This window comes from Serinus canaria, chromosome 1 (genome assembly GCF_022539315.1).
Source record: "Serinus canaria isolate serCan28SL12 chromosome 1, serCan2020, whole genome shotgun sequence".
In the NCBI taxonomy this organism is placed as follows: domain Eukaryota; kingdom Metazoa; phylum Chordata; class Aves; order Passeriformes; family Fringillidae; genus Serinus; species Serinus canaria.
The window spans coordinates 99314040-99331624 of record NC_066313.1 but is presented as its reverse complement, the minus strand read 5'-3'; the positions used below and the strand labels follow the sequence as shown (position 1 = coordinate 99331624).

The 17585-nt window shown below is 38.8% G+C and overlaps 1 protein-coding gene across 7 annotated transcripts in view; it reads left to right on the top strand.

Annotated features, from left to right (window-relative positions):
- The window catches only part of SH3KBP1 (SH3 domain containing kinase binding protein 1), a 209539-nt gene that overhangs the window by 163425 nt on the left and 28529 nt on the right, over positions 1-17585 (top strand). For all 7 annotated transcript variants that reach the window (XM_018913607.3, XM_050973299.1, XM_050973310.1 and 4 more), the window contains 2 exons: positions 11057-11158; positions 15082-15133. In XM_018913607.3, the coding sequence (XP_018769152.1) occupies positions 11057-11158; positions 15082-15133 (154 nt within the window). The remainder of the gene's footprint in view (positions 1-11056; positions 11159-15081; positions 15134-17585) is intronic.

Here is a 17585-nt window from a genome sequence, read left to right as displayed (position 1 = left end):
AGTGTGATAGAGAAGGACATTTGCTGATACTCAATCAAATATTTTTCTGGGCTGGGAAGTCACTAGGGTTGCCAGAAATTGTTTCTGTGGGGTTTTATTAATTGCTGAATTCTTCTGTACACCTTTAATTACAAACAGCATGCACATATTTTACAAACCTTGGCTATAGAAATATGTGAAGGAATTAAAACCTCAAAGTTTTTCTTTAAATATGAGCTAATAGGTAGGTATCACTAGTTCTTCCTTATTGAGATGAAATCTTCCCTATTTTCACCTCTATGAGTTAAAAAAACCCAACAGAGTGATAATATTTGAGGTCATTAAAAATACACCTACTTGGCAAGAAGACAGAATTTTTCCAAGCAGAATATACTTGGAAATTTCCAGTAGCTTAAGACTGTCTCTTTCAAAATAAAGTTTGTCTCTTTCTTCCTGTGAAAGAAAGGAAATAAATTAGTCACATTTCATGATAGTCAGGTAATTTTGTTTTTCCTTGATCGGCAACTAAAATCAAGCTGTTAGCTCATTTTTAGAAAATAGTTTTCTAATATAACCATGCAAAAAAAAATAGGTTATGTAGATAAAGTATGATCTGGTTTAATAAAATAAAAATATGGCTTTCTGTCAGAGTAATACAATGGACTTTTGTTGACACTGAATATTTGGTTATGCAGATACCCCTTTTTGGGGTTTTAATACAAGCTATTTTGCACATTTGTGCAAAACTTCTGTAGCAATCTTGCATACAGAAACTGAAAGGAATACAGTAAGTAAAGTAAGTAAGTAAACATTTAATAATGCCCAGCTTTAAGAAAGCTTTTATGATAGCTTTAAGAAAAAGGTTTTATGATGTTTTGTGTTTAAAGAGGAGCATGTAAGCAATAAAGGCACTTACTTCTTGCCTCTGAAAATAAATAGGTATTTCCCTCAGAAAGAACAATACCATAAAGGCTCCTGAGATATCCATGAATTATTCATCATTGGCCAGGCCTAATAGCCATACCTAATCTGCTTTCTGTGTTCCTTGTCCTCTCCCCTTCACTACTTCCCTTAGCACCAGTTTTTCCCCCAGGACATCCTGCCTCCCCCTCTGGTTGGGAACCCTGCTTGTATCACACTGCTGATTCCATACAAGAAATGATTTTGCACCTTGTGCATGCTGAGGGTGCAGTTTGACGTGATGGATGGTAGGTGGCTGCTCCAAGGGATGCTTCTCCTGCCCTTTCACCTTGCATCTGGCAACCAGAGCACACAGGGTGTGCCAGCAGCAGCTTGCTGAGAGCTTGGTGTAGCAGTAGGGTCACTTTTCCCTGAAACTTTCCTCTGTAGGTTTTGACTAATAGGAATGAGAAGGTTTGGATCTTTTCTGGGTTTCAAGCCATGGTGCCATTAGGGATGGCAGCTGGGGTAGGTCCTGCAAAATGAGCAGGTATGTTTGACATACCTCAATGTGTCCATCAAGGGGTAAAACAGAAGCATGAATGCTTCCTCAAGTGAATGATAAAAAGCTGTTATATAAAACTTGTGGGCACACTGATGATCAAGTAAATAAATGTTTATTTTCTGAAATTATGTTATATACTCAGTAAATTATGGAAAATAAAGTAGAGTCTATTGCTTGAACCTTGTCTTTGGCCAAGAATTTTAAATGTTTAAAAATAATTTTGTAACACTTAGTCATATCTTGCAGCATTTCTTGGCTGCTGTGGTTAGCAGTGGGGCATTAAGGTCTCTGTAGAGACAAAGCCTGACAATGTTTATTTGGGAACCAGGCGCAGCTCACTCTTCATTGGTATCTTTAGAAATATTACTGAAAGACAAATGTTTAAGCTAAGTACTTATATAAGCTTTTAAGCCTGTGATTAGTCCAGGGAGAATGGAACAGCCAGCACTTGAATGCTTATCTCAGTAGTATATTTATAATATTTTTTTTAAGGTACACACTGAAGTTGTCTTTTCCTTGTTTTGTTACCACGAATTGTGATGCTACAACAGTGACTTCAAAAGAAGGGGGTTCTTTTGTTCATGGGAAGTCCCAAATTTGAATTTTGACAAACACAAGTTCAAGCCAAGCTATGTAGGTGAAGTGGCAGGATCCCTCATGTGTGCAATGCTTTAAGATTTGCATAATTTGAAAGGCGTTTTGTTTGTAAGTATGTTTAACACAGCCAAGCTAATCTAAAAAGGTGACATATTTTGAGATAAAAAAGGAAAGAATCAGTTTTTCTACTTAGAAAAGACGCTGCTGAAATGCTGAGGTGTCTGGAAAACTGTGATTATTGCTCACAGTGTGGGCTTCAGATTCATTGCTTAGCTTCATCCCTTCTTTTATTCTGAATGTTGGGTTCACCTGCTGGTTTGATAGCATTCTCTGAAGCCCAACCTTTTCAGGGCAGAGAAAGCTATTTCAAGGGGAAGTAAAAATGCACATACAGTGCCTAGTAATTAGTAATTGTAATTAAGACCCTGGTCCTAAGATGTCCTCAATCTAAGTAGTAATAGCATTAAATAATCTTTCAAATGTTTTGTTCTAGGTTTTTATAATCTTTCTAAATACATAAAATGTAATTACATAAATATTTTATCTTGGCTCATCAGAGGCATAAATTATGTCTGTTACTAGAACCACCTTTCATGTTTGTGTTGGCTAATTTAGTTTTAATTTGAGTATTGGAGTGTTAGAGTTTTATGATGTGGAACATATTTATTTTTCCACAATAATTCTGCTGACTGAACATTGCAAATGAAGTGAATCCTCAGAAGAGATGGTTTTGTTCAATAAGCAACTTAATTCTTCCTGTTTGTACAAATATTTCATCAAAGCTTTTTAGCCTCATTACTGATTAAACCGTTTAGTCACAAAATGTAAAGTCAAAAGATTAGACCTAGCCTGAAACATATTTAACAGAAAAAAAAGCCCTGCTCTGTTAGATCCTCTGCTCAAATGTCCTGGGTATTGCAGGTCATCCATTATTCTCAGCCAGTTTCTTTTTTGCAGGGTTCAGTAACCTGAGCCAGTTTCTGAACAGACTTTTTCTTCTGGAGAGGTGTCTTCTTGTTGTGCCTTCCAGTAAAAACCAGAGCCTGGAAAGAGCAGTGTGACCAGAGCTGAAATAATGTCTGATTTCTGACTATCTCTCCTGTTTCCTTCCATAGAGAGTTGACATGAGGATTTCTTAGTGGAGCCTTGGAGCTTGCAGATAAATAAAAATTTTCCTGTTTATCTCCTTAAGCTTTGAAAGATGCAGCTGGCATTATCAGATGTAAGGTTCTGTATGGCTTGGGCATGAGAACGGACAGGAGTTGGGAAGGATCCATGCAGGATTTGGGGCTTTTGGGATGGGTCAAAGATTTGAGCAGGATAAACCTCTGGGTTAGGGGCCAAACAAAGGTTAGAGGCTAGACTTGGAGGTTTCCTTTAATGGTTTTCTTTCATATTTCATAATTTATGTATATTTGCAGGAAGTATATAAAATGAAAATGGGTTTTCTCCAAGATTGCTTCAGAAGGCAAATTTATTGTCTATTGGGCTGTCTCCTTTATCTAAATTATCTCATATTAGGTAGTTGAGAGATTCATTCTGTCTTATTGACAGATCTTAAAATCATGTTTCTGCCAAGGAGTACTTGATTACTGACCAGATGCTCTAAATCATGGCCATTTTCGTAACAGAATTTAACAAATTTTACTCTTTTTTGAACTCTAAGGTCTTGATCCCAGTAGCTGAGCTTATAGTAAGTAACAAACCTTGATCATTTGGAGAAGTACTGGGTAGCACAATGTGAGTGTAATGTAAGCCTCTGGAGAGATGCTTTCCTTCATTCATAGATAGTTTACCAAGTTTAATGAGAATTGGTGAAGATTCTAAAATCAATTATTTTTCAACTTTTAAGATAAACTTGGATTTTGAGAATGATCTGTCTTGGTGTCAATGTTACGACACTGAATGTAGCAAGAATTTCTAAACATATTTTAATATTATTAAAATGCCTTTTCACCTGATTTAACATGACTTTGTTTCCCTCCAAAGCCAAGTTACATTAATCAAGATCTGACATGTTTTTAATGATGGTCTGATAATCACAGAGCCTGTCCAGTGGCCTTCTCTGGTGTTTGTGAGAGCTGGGACCTCTTGGCCTGTGCTGCAGTCAAGCCTGGAGGTGCCCTGTGAGGCTGAGCTGAATGGCAGAGGGCTTTTCCTCCAGATGTGTCCTTCTATGAGCCTTTAAACCTGAAATTCAGAAGCCTTTATATGTTGCATGTATCTCTTTGTGTATTATGGTTGATGTCTTGAAAAGCTCAGTAGACACATTTTGTTTGCATTAAAGGTGCTTTGTTTTTTAAATGATGTTGGCTAGCTGTTGTCAAAAGGATTCTGGAGAGATGCTTGCAATGGGGTTAGCAGGAATTTAATGGGGGGCTGCCAGCACAGCAGAGCTGCCACATGAAAGCTCCCAGGGCAAGCATAAGAGGGATTCATGGCTTTCTGAATAATGCTGTTTTTACAGCTCAACATTCTTCTTGATGAGAACCAACTTTAGAAGGGCAGAAGGAAAGCAGAGATTTAAGGAATGGAAACTGCTGGGATTTATGATGATGTAAGGAACTATGTCTTCTAGTAGAGATTCAGAAAAGTAATACTTTCTTAAACCCTGCCCCATCATGGTGCATCTCAGTACAGATATTACAGTATAAGCTTCACATATACTTTTCTGGGGACTTGCTTTTTCTTGTTCTTAGTGTTGCTTTCTATCTTAGCTGTGATGATGAAATCTCTGTGGTGGAATAGTTCTGTATCAAAAACTTTTAATCAAAGAGCTGAAAAATCGAGCAGTTGTGGGTTGATGTCTAAACTATAGCTTCATATTTTAGCAGTATTGCAAAGTACCATCATGTTCAGAGGACCAAACTATGCAGCAATCAGCTCCCTCAGAAAAACAGAAGTCCTATTTACAGATGAGAAGATTGGCCTTTATCAGATGTGTTTGAAGAGTTTACACAGCTGCAGTTCAAGTCATGGATAGGAGAGAAGATAATTACATAGCTTATTACTCATTTTGTGACCTTGGGGAATAGAAAAAAAATCCATCATTTACTTATACTGACAAAAGCCTTCCTCTTCACTAGGGGCAGCTTGGAAGGTAGGTTAGGGAGTGGACAGATGAACTTGGGCCATGGCACTCCCTGAAATTGTCAATCCTCCCAAAGGTAGCAAGAGAGGAGGGGGGTGGGTGCTGCCTTGAAGGTCTGGCTGCTTTGGGGGAAAAGGCAGGAAACACCTTTGCCCCTAAAGCTAAGTGGAAAGCCCAGCTGCAGCAGTGGATGCCTGCTTCCTCTCAGGCTTCCTTGTGTTTTGGTGGAGCTTCAGAAATTGTTCAGCTGTTGGTAGATTCCCAGTATCAGATAGCTGTTAGTGCTGGAGAGAGCAATCTTGATGCACTTGCAGCTGGCTGCAGTGATGAGAGACATGCAAGTCCAATGGGTTTCTGAAGACATTATAATGTATGCATAGAGCCAAGTAGCTACAGGGTTTTATTTAAGTGATTAAGAACAGTCTCGTAGCATACAGTAACTCTCCTTTAAGTGGCTTCAAGGAAAAAAAAGAATAAAAAGAAAAAGGGTAGAATAATCCATAGCACTTGGAAGAAAACATACACTGGAGCATGTCTGACATTTAAATTATAGTAATCTTTCATGCTTTATTGCTTCCTGGTAAAATAGTGAAAAAAAATCCAAATAGTAGAGTTTCATTATAAATATGTTCACAACCAGAAGCGCTGCTTTGCATTTTCAGGGAAAATGTTGGTTTCCATTATGTTCCTTTTATCTGGCTCAGGCCTAGAGTACAAATAGTAGTGTGGGCTAGAAATAAACCCATCTCTAATAACTAAGTCTGTTTTTTTAAGAGGGAGAACTTTATATAAAATAAAAACCCCTCTGTCTGTAGGGTGTATGAAACTCCTGCCTCCTTGGAGCAGAGGGAAAGGCTGTGAAGCTGTCAGCATTTCCAGCAGGGAGAGTTCAGTCATGTTTGCTAGAGGGGTAATCAGTCACAGCCCAAGTTGTAGCTGGGACACAGCTTGGCATGAGAGGCACATTACCTGCCAGGCATGAACTTGAGTCTTTTAATTTCTTGGTCTTGAATGCAGCATCAGGTACTACAGGGGGCTGACAGCTCTGCCTTATCCACCTCCATTGCCACCTCTTTTACCACCAGAGAAAACCAGCAATGGTGTTTGACCACAGGGAAGTTTTTGTTCTTGGCTGGTGGCAGCTGGGCTCCTGCACTGTGGGGATGCCATGGGCCAGGGTGGTGTCAGTGGGGTCTCTCTGGGTGCAGCTGCTTCTGAGCAGAGAGTGGAGTATTTGTCAGACTGCAGAGCATAAGGTGCTTTATGCTGGGCTTTTTCTTCAATCTCCACTATCTTCTGCTTTTTTCCTATTGAATTGAGAGCACCAAGGGAAGGAGCAGAACAATGTTTGCTCTAATAGAGAGCAGTAGTTCTGCTGCTAAGAAACCTTTTCATGTAGGATGCTATGTGCATAAGAGACCAAGCAATGTCACGATTCTTTCACCCAGAAGAGGAGAAAGCATGACTCCACCATTTTGTGACTTTTCTTCATCAGTATGAGAGTGGCTGCAGGATCACTGCAGTTGCTAAAAGGTGACTAAGCCTTGATTTTATGCTGTCAACCCTACTTATGTGTCTCACTGTATTTCACTTCCATTCAGTAACAGTGTGATAAATCTGGTGCTCTGAATGGAAACTTTCTTTGCCAAATATCTCCCCATGGTTTTTGGCTGGTCTCTCTACTCATGCATCTCTCTCTTTCCCCTCTCCTCTGTCCCTTCTCTTTTAGTCACCACAGACATAAGTTTCAGAGTAGAACTGTGTTTTTTCCTTTCTTGTTTTACCATTGATTTGGTAAAATAAGAAACCATTGATTTGGTTTGTATTTTGTTTTCTTTTTTGATGTTCCCTTCTGGGAAAAAAAAAGTCTGTTTTCTCCAGATGATTTTCTCTTCCAGTTTTATTCACAGCTTGCATGTCTCTCTGCTAATTCCATAAAGAATATTCTTCACATCAATAAAAGGACTGATGTTTTTAGGTCACTTGTGTACACTCTAATAATTCTTGGCAGCATGTTGACAAAAGGTAGCTATATTCTGATTTTCTAGTGCTTTCCATTTCTCCCAGGTTTACCCTTTCCTCTGACTTATGTAAATGTTCCAGCCCAGGCTGACATTTTACTACCTTATATTTTGTGTAATACTTATTTCTTATAAAGTTTAAACATCTCCAAAATTCCTCAATACTCTAGTCTTTCCCTTTGCTATGTTTTGTCCAATTTTTGCCTAAATATTTAGCACAAAATGAATGTTGCTGGTTATGCCAGTGTATTCAGATTTTTATGCTTTATTTGGGACCTGCTGAGCTTGGAATTAGAATGGTTGCTGAATGGATATGACAGCTGGAATCACACCCTGCCTTCCCTGGGACAGCCCTGATGGGCAGACAGGATGCTTGACATGGAGGATTCCCTCTCCTCCCTCTGCCTGGCTGGAGGGACTGAAGGGACAGGGACAGTGGCAGCAAGCTCCTGCCCAGCACAGCAGGAGCCCTGTCCAGGTGCCCTGGTACAGTCAGGGTGAGGCTGCCCCAAGTTACAGGTGATGGGCCTTGAGCTGTGCCAGAGCAGTTTTAGATTAGATGTGAGGAAATTTTTTGTCACCAAAGGAGATGTCAAGTGCTGGAGCAGGCTGCCCAGGGAAGTGGTGGAGTCTCCATCCCTGGAGGTATTTAGAAGACATGAAGATGTGTCACTCAGGGACATGGTTTAGAGGTGGGCTTGGCAGTGCTGGGCTAAAAAATGGATTCAGTGATGTTAGAGGTCATTTTCATCCTAAACTGTTTTATGATTTTACTTCACTAGAAATGAGGATAAAACCAAGATTTGTATTTTAAGGAGAAAATACCAAAATCTCCCTCAAGATTTTTAATTTCTCTGTTTTATGAATCTGCCTCTGCTTGAACAGTCAAAATAGGCTTGGCAATGTGAACCAGCAGTGAATTTCTCTGAGGTCTTTGATTGCACTGTCACTGCAATGAGAACGTGGGTATAGTCTCCAAATTAAGCTTTGGTAGGAGTTGATTTTTACAGAAGCTAAATGTTGACACAGCTACCCCTTAAATTGATGAAATTCAGTAGCTGGAGTATCTTTTTTGCCATATTTTACTCCTTCAGTTTGATAAATATTTTTTGAGGGCTTTTTTCTTAAAGGAAACCAAAATGCATCTCTAGTACTTGTGTTACACTTTCTTCATAGGACTTTGGGGATATTGCATCATCTGATTTTTATTTAAGTTGATATATGAGTCTGACAGGATAACATGGAGATAAAGCAGAGATCCATTTGCTTTGTTAATAAATTTTGGGTTATTAATAAAGATTTGTCAATCTTGATACTTGACAGCTTTTCTATAAAATTTGCATTTTGAAGTTATAGCCACTTTACGTACTTGAACACACAAACACAAGATATGTTAAAAAAACCCAATATGGTTAAGATTGCATGGCTGATGGCAATCTGGAAGAATTGGAGTCATTTTTGCTCATGCTCACAAGCAGACACATTGTTTTCATCACACTGCCTTGACTGTGCTTCATGGCTCTGCCCTTGGTCAGTGCTTGTGGCAGCTTGTGCAGCTGTAACTCAGGTGTGCTTGGGTGCTGCTCTGCCTGCCAGCACCTTAGGCTGGCTCCCAGAAGTTGCTGGGGCATGGCAAACCTGCAGTTGTGGGTAGCAGGAGGGCACCACCATGGAGATTCTTCACCAGATTTCATCAGTAGCTTTTAACTTCTGAAATCTCTTTATTTCTTTCTCAGTGATCCAAAAGCCTCCTCTTGCAAGTGAAGTAAATGAGAAAATGAAAGAGAAACTGCCTGAAGAGATTTACTTACTGTATGAAAATCCACTGTGGTGATTGGCTGTGTAAGCCTGAGTGATAAGCTGGAGAGGGGAAAAGCAAACCTGCAGCTCTTTGGGATTTATGAAAGTGTGACACAAGCAGGAGCTTCATGAAAACAAATGAGCTTTAAAAAAGAGAATCGATGAAAAATTCACGTGTTAGTGAAGTGAAGAAGTGGAATATCTGTATTCCCTAAGAGCATAAAAAATCTACCCTAAAGAGCATGTATGTGATGTCTTGTGCTGTTCAGTCAGGATTATTAGCTAGTGCTAAGCTGTGCAATCAGTTGAAGCACAAGCTTTTTGTCTCTGGATGCTTGAATTATTCTGAATATTTCTCAAAATCTGAATTGGGTCATGAATGTTCAGGCAATTTCAGCTTAGTGGCATAGGGGTGGAGGGCACTCTAAAACACACCATGGGATAGAAGAGTGGAGTGCCCTGATTATGAGGCTGTGCAAGTGGACAGAGCCAAGTGGGAGAGAGCCTTCGCACCAGGAATGAGGGGTGCTGGCTCTGCAGCAAGAGGAGAATCCTGCACAGAGCCTGCCCATGCCATGCATGAGTGGCCTCCATGGTGTCCTTGACAGCCCTGTAGGTACTCAGCAGATGTTTTGGAAACATCAGCTGGTCAAGAATCAGCCCTGGTCACTAACAAAGGTCTTACAGAGCTGGGAAACACCTCCTAAAGAACTGTGGGAAGGCCTAGAAAATGTTCTCCCTGGTGGAGGCCACCCTGCTGAAGAGAAGGGAGAATATAGAAAAGCAAAGATTAGGCATAAGAAAAGATTATAAAAAAAAGAATGAAAGGACTGTTTTGTGCCTGCATTGCATCAGAAAAAATACTGAGATAGGAGGGGGGAAAGAGCCAAATGCAGCAAAACAGACATGATGTAAGAAACCAGGCTCTTTAGCTGGTGTGTTTAGTTAGCACATACTCAGGAGACCAGGAGGACTAAATAAGCTAAATAAAGATTCTAAAGCAAAAAAGTCACAAAAACCACCCCCAAAGCATAAAAGCAATGATCTTTAATGTCAGTCTGTTTGCTCTCAAATATCATCATCCAGTGCTTGTCTACCATAACTTACAGAAAAATACCAACAAGCACAGTCACTGTGAACAATATTTTAAAGACTTGCTATTAAGTACACCTCACTGTTCTGTCATCCATTTAGCTGCTGAAATAAAAGATTTTATGGAAATCAGGAGAGGTTGGCCAGCCTGGTGTTGAGCCAACTGCAAAAATTGGCTGAAGTGGTTTTAAGACTGAGCAGACAATGGGTAACTTTCCTGTAATTGTGCTTTGGAAAACAGCTGAGCTGTTTCAGCTTGAGCTTTCAGGAAAAAAGAATGTGGAAAATCTCAACAGGAAGTGTTCTACGTAGCCAACACACAGACACAAAAAAGGGAATATGGAGCACTGAGGACTTAGGGAACCATTTCAACCTTCTCTAAAATGTTGTGGCTTCTTTTACTGTTATTATTCATTACAAAAATAACTGCTATTTTTTATCATGTATACTCACTGATGTTACTGATTCACCTATTTAGCTGTACATTGTTTTACACTCTGTATTTTACTGCTCAGAAATGCTGCAGAAAAAGAAGGTGATATTAATCAGATGCATTTTGCCTTTTTAATTAGAGTGAGATGAAATTTAATAATTTGGATGTGTCAAGCTTTTTTTGAAAGTATGAGAAATAAGGGAGCTTTTTTATCTCCTGATGTGTGATGTTTAATGAAGTTATTGTCTTTTTGCAGAATGAAGTCAGAGAGACATAGGGTCATGCATTATCAAAATGCTGACTTGTTTAATAGATCAAATGGTGAACAAGCATTTTGTTTTAGACACAGACGAGGTCTTGAGCTCTTACAGCATGTTCATTGTTCTTTCCTAGCTGCTCCATGTGATAATGGAATGCAGGGTGGTTATTGAAGTTTTTGTCTGATAGATTACCCCGTTAACCTGGCACTCCAGCAAGTTGTCATATTCTAGGACATTATGCAAGAGAGGACTTCAGCTCAAAAATCTGTTCAGTGCACCAGCACACTGTGGTTTTAATTCTATTTTACTGTTTTGTAGGATTGCATTGATGTGGGTTGGTGGGAAGGAGAACTCAATGGCAGACGAGGTGTCTTTCCAGATAACTTTGTCAAGCTACTCCCTTCAGATTTTGAAAAAGAGGTAAGCAATATATTCTTTCATTTTCACTTGAAAATTCAGAATTAAAGTAGAGCTGAAAGAAATCCTTTTTCAGATGTGTGATTTTGACAAAGTTTTACTTCTCATCTAATAACATAAAAACATAAAGGAAAAAATATTTGGTTAGAAAGCATCGATAAAAAGAACGTGTGGCACTCAAAGTCATATTACAGAGTTTGCTTGAAGGGTTTGATTTGCCCATCCAGTCACCCCACCTGCACTAAGCTGCTCTGAAAGCTCTCTGTCCTGTGTCCTACAAGTCTGAGAGAGAGAAGAACTAGAGGTCCCAGGACTGAGTCATGTGATACAATGATATCCAGGATTCTTTAATCTTCTTCATTGTTTTTGTGGTGGAATATGAAATGTTAAGAGTATCACCTGCATGCTGATGGACAACAGTCAAGCATTGTTCCAGAACAAAAAAGGGTGAGATTTTAACTGTGAAATTTGAAAAATAATAAGCTTTTGGTATCTTTTTGGCATGTTTCTTTACCTCTCAGAATTACTAAAAAAGAAAATGTAAAACCTATGCAGTTTTTTCAGCTCCTATTTATTTGAAAAGGATGGCATTGTTATTTGCCAGACAATATTTAGAAATCTTGTGGTTTCCTGGAATAAAGTAATGGATTGCTTCCCCCAAAAACCATTCCAATTTTAGGAACCTTTTGAGTCATCCGTGGGATATTACAAGCTTGCAATCAGGCTTTTGATGAGTATTTCACAGTGACAGGGTAAGCCTTCTGTGATAAAACCAAAATTTACTGACACCCAGCTTCCCTCTTTGGCAATAAAATTGGATGCTGAAGGCAAAAATTAAATAACTTGGAAAGCTTAATAAAGCAACTATTAAACAACTCACAGAGGCTAACATGATAATTATTGCAAAGGAAAGGAGAAGAGCAGCAAAAACTGTGGGAGATGAAAAGGCAATTCCACAGCAAAGTGCATATCCTGGCTTTAGGCCTTAAAATGAAAGTATGTGATTTCTAGAAGAGGCAGAAATCAAACACCTGAAGACATAGTGAGCCCATTATAGAAGAAAAAAGTCCTTATTGTATCAATTTTTTTTTTGTGTAATTATTCAGTCTTTTTGAACTTAAAAATTATGTATCTTTAAAATGATCTTTAGAGTATAATTGAATATAACCTGTAAAGTAAATTAGATATTCAGATGCTTGGAAATTGCAGCTAGGTTTGCTCTAACAGTAGAGAATAAAATTTTATTAATTCTTGAAATATCATAGATCTGGCCACTTGAGTAAGTAACTGGTAGGACTATAGACCATCTGTCTTTGCTTGAATCAGTGCTAAAAGGGAAGGAGATAAATACTTTACCAGTGATTTTGTCAGGTATTTTCTGATGTGATCCAGAAACCTTGGATTACATCCCATGGTCTGAAAGTATTTGTTGCAGTAGTTCTGTCTGTTCAACAAAAGTTTGGGATCTCTTCCCGTCTCCTTGTCCAGTCCCCAATTTTCCAAGCCTGACTCTTTTCTATGCATGCCTATTTGTTCCAGCCTTTTTCTATTCACTGCCTAGTCCAAATCTTCACCTCTCAGGTGGTCTCCATTACAAGATTTTCCCCTGAGCTCACTACCTGAGTCCAAATCACCATCTGGATTTACTTTCTATCCCTTTACCAAATTTCTTTATATAGCTTTTTTTCCTCTCCCCTTTTACTCTTTGTCCCTGCTCTGTAGTTCTGTTCTCTTCTTGTCCAGTCAGTCCTGGTTTCCTTTCTGTAAATTCTAGTCTGTCTCCATCACCTTCTCAGTTATCTCATCCAGACCCTTGGAATTCCTTCTCTCTTCTCCATGTTCCCCTAAGGAGTCTTTTAAGGCTCCTTCACACTACACCCTTTCTGACCTTGTGCTGTCCTTTTGAAACAATCTATTTCCCTCTTCAGCTTTCAGTTAAAGCCACCTTGTCAAATGAACCATAGACCCTTTCTCCTTTGTGTCTCTCTACATCAGTGCTTTGGTTTTAATCAGGAGTGACCATAATGAATCTGTCCCTTGTCTGTCTGCACGTGTTATGCTGTGGGAGACATCTCAGGGGACATAACTCAGACCCCTTACAGGAGAGAACTGAGCCAAAATATGTCTAAGGGAGTGCATCTCTTGTATTCCAGCTGCTGATATATGGTCAGTCAATGGGATCAGTCCACAATAAAACCCCAAATGCCTGCGTTGTACTGTTGAGTCCTCAGCATCAACTATTTCCCTCTGCAGCCATTATCAGCAGAACTCCTAATGCCCATCATAGGACATTCATTGTCTCTGTCTCATTTCCTTTCCAAATTTGTCTTCACTTTTCTGCATTTAAACCTTAAACCACGTTGCTCAAATTCTTGTTGAAGTGTCTCTGAGAGTGTAAGGAACTCAGTGTTTGTGGACAATGGTCCATGGGAGCCAGGCTGTAAAGATCATTCTGATCTCCCAAGTTCTCGGCCACAGCTTTCTCAGGTTGATGATGGGAGGTGATCTGGGCAGGGTAAGATGGTAGGAGAAACTTGAAGGTTGCTGGAGGACAACTTTGAGATTCAGGATATTAAGCTTACCCTGTCTGGGCAAAAACTGAAATTTTATTTTCTCCAGAGATGAATATATTTGCTAGATTTGAGAGAGATCCCTTGGAAGGGCATGTGGCAAGCACTCAGCCTTCACAGCAAACCTGCTCACTTTCAGCACTCAGAGCAAGATCTGAGAGTTCTTGGGCAGACACTGAAGTAATTACTGCAAGTGAACAAAGCAATTGATCTTTCTCAAAAGCTTTGGTGGATAGACAGAAAATAATTGGGGGAAGGGCAGGGATCAATAAGAGTTTGAGAGAAAATACTAGCCTAAGTGGCTGATTGAAGTTTGGCAAAGCTGTGCATATCTGGAAAAATCATTTTATTTCACATTTGTTCCACAAGACAACATACATTGCAACATAGCCAGCAATGTAGTGAAAGTGATTGTGATCTGTAGCAAAAGAAAGGTCAGAAAAAAAGAATGAACATGAGAAAATGTTTTTTTTTTTCCCTTAGAATTTCTTTACAATAATCTTAATAGTTTGTTGGGTTTTTTTCCAAGTGAGAGATAGAGTATGTCATTTGATCTAGCATGATGCTCTGTTTGGTTCTGTACTCATTCCAACACACTTGTGGTGACTGCCAGTGTGCTGTGCATGCATCCACACACATCAGCCCAGAGGAAAAGGCATCAGTCCCCCAACCTCAGCTGAAGAGAAATTGCTCTGGCACTGCCAGAACCATTGGTGGTCATGTTTCTCAGTCTTACCATTACAGATCTGTTAGGGAAATCATCATAACAGAGAAGGTAAAAGTATTAAAGGACAGATTAGTCAGAATAATTAGTTTCATTTCACCAAACATCTAAAATTCTGATCTTTCACACCTGGAACTCTAAATATATCCTAGTAAGTGAATAAATAGTAACCTTTGTTGTATTTCCTGAGTTCTGCACTTTTGCCTCATTTATGGGTCTGAAAATACCTCAGGTTTTGCCACATGTATCTCGGAGTTTCTTTGTGTTTGCTTTTCTTTTTTTTCCAAGATGGGTAAATATTTACAAGGTTAAATTTTAAAGAAATAGACTTCTTCATTAGATCAAAGGTCATGTATTCCTCCAGTCTTAAGGTCCATAAAATAACTTTTTTAACCCCTCAGCAGGACATTTCAATTGCAAATATAAAAATGATATTTTATTTCTCAATGCTATTTTTTTCCTCTTCAAATTTATTTTAATGAAGTTGTTTCAGGAGAAATATGTGACAGATCTGTAGTCTTATGACTTGTAATTATTAATGTTAAATACTTTATGATCAACTCCAACTTCTGTATGAATGAGATTTACAGGCCTTTTAAAGCAACCTGTTTTCTTCTGTTATTCAATTTTAGAGACCGAAGAAACCACCACCTCCATCAGCTCCTGTCATCAAACAAGGATCAGGTAAAGTGCAATTGAATTTTTACAGCACATGTCAGTGAGCACATCTCAATCTAAATTAAGTGTATTCAAATTTGTATAGAATTCATCTGTATCAAAATTGACAGGCAGATGTCTAGGCAACAACTAATAAATCACAATCAAATGTAAATAATTGGTAACTCTGAAAGACTGTGGTGTAAATGTATTGCAGTCAGCCATCTATACCATTTCAAAATAACCTGGTTTGCCCCTCAATCATGTTAAATCAGAGCAAGTGTGATATTTCAGGTTTTCAAATTGTTTTGGTTTTGTTCCCTGACTGGAGTTGATTGTGTGCATGTCCTTCAGTACAGACACAGTATGTGGAGTCTGATAATACCTGCAGGAGGGAACTGCACTCACTACAGATCTGATTTATTCTAGAGACACAGAGCTTTTTAGAATATCTATAAAATAGTGTCATACAGTGGCTTCCTCTGAGCTGCAGTCTAAGTCTTGCAGATCTGCATGAATGCTGGATCTGGCTGGCTGCTCCAGGTTATAGGCCATAGATTCTTGGTTTTCAACACTTCTATAGCCCTAAGTGTAAAACTAAAAGGAATCATCCTGAATGGTTATGTAGATAAAGGTATTGATAAAGTATTAAGGGGCTGAGTATGTTTTTCCAAACAGAGCAGTGCTAACAAAACTGATTTTGTGATTTGTTATACTGAATTGTGTATAGTTACTGAGAGCTGAACATACTTCTATTTGTAATTTTAAAAGGGCCTCTCCATACTAATTTTCAAAAGTGCCTGCATGATTTATTTTTATCATGAAACTAAGAAACAGTTAAAGAATCTACACACTTGACAGTCCTGAACTCAGAAACCAATTCCAGTTCCATTCATGTAAAAATGCAAATCACAAGGCAGGGAATGCTCCCAGAGCTTTCATTTGTATTGCAGTTGTGGTGGAAACATAACTGTGGCTGGAATTCTTTAATCCTTTAAGTCCAGTCAGTTTGTGAAAACTCTGCAGCAGCACTTCTGCAGGCACACATTAAAAACCAAAACAAATATGTCCAATCTCCAGATAATTTTCTTTTTACTGTGATGTGTTCCAGCTTTTGGTGCTTTAAAAAGTAAATTTTCCTCTCCTACAGACTTAAGCTGTTGGTAGAAGTGCAGCTTATACCAATATAGAATCTAGTGTAAATTAATATGCTATAATTTATTAACTAGTTGGAATTTGTCATGCAGTTCTTTGACTACAGAATCATGACCATAAATATTTGTGTTTCTAATTGACATCCCTGGTTTGTTCTCCACTCTGCCTTGAGTCTCAAGGAAACATAAATTTGATTTTAAATCAGTAATACTGTCCAGAGATAGCAGTATGACTTTGCCATCTAGTGGTGGTTGTCTAAAAACGATGTCTTAGTGACCACAGTTGTTAAAGCCTGATGTGTTTTGTAAAAACTCTATAAAACTTCATATTTATTTCAATTTATACTGCTATAATTAGAGAATAACACTTCTAATAGGTACCTGCTTGTATACCATGCTTTAAAATAATGCTATGTCACCACAGCATTTTTCCTTCTGAAATGTGCTCATTTTCAGAAGGAAAAAGGGTTGTAAAAAGGATGCAGACAATCTGATTAAGGTCTTCCAAGTCTGTGTCAAAGCCAAGACTATTGCAGTTCTTTCTTTTCATACTCATTCTTTGACAACTCCTGGCTGATCAGGCACAAGAGTTTCTTCTGATACATATCTAGAGCTGAAAATCATCCTATGTTTATTAGGATTAATCATCCTGACATCCTGTACTTTGTCAAATTATTTCTTCACTGAGATTATATTGTATTTTACTACATCTCCACATCAGGTCTTACTGTTGATAGAAGGTAACAACTTCAATAATGCTTCTGCATTATTTGACCAGTCACAGTGTGAAGAATAAATTTAAAACTGTCAGTTGCAGCCTAAAGAATTAAATGTCAGCATCTTCTGAAGCAGAGCATAAAATCAAAGCAGAGAATTAGAACTTGTCTTTGTAGTACAAGTGGCGTATGTGTAAAGAGGTGTCTGTAGTAGAGATAGAAATTTATCATCCTACAGCAGTAAACAGCCAGAGACATCTGTGCTGCATTTTACAAAGCAAGGTGAAAACTGGAGAGCCAAATTTAGGAGCCCAAGTTCCTTAATGAACTAGTCATTGAAAAGCATTGGCATTTCACTGGGTAGCTGGGGTAAGCAATATAGCTGTGTCCAGACTGAAGGGTGGCAATACTCCTGAGTTCCTCTGGGAGCTGATACAGGGCTTCCCAAAGCTTCCTTGAAGGTGACTGTCACCTGGGAGCTAAGGCAGGACCATGGGGCCTGCCTGGGTGTTGATCAATTTGGGGGTCACAGTCCAAGCAGGAATAACAACTGAGTCTGGGAGCTCCTCTGGCTGTAGGCTCACTGTTCTAGACTTGGCCTGGAAATGT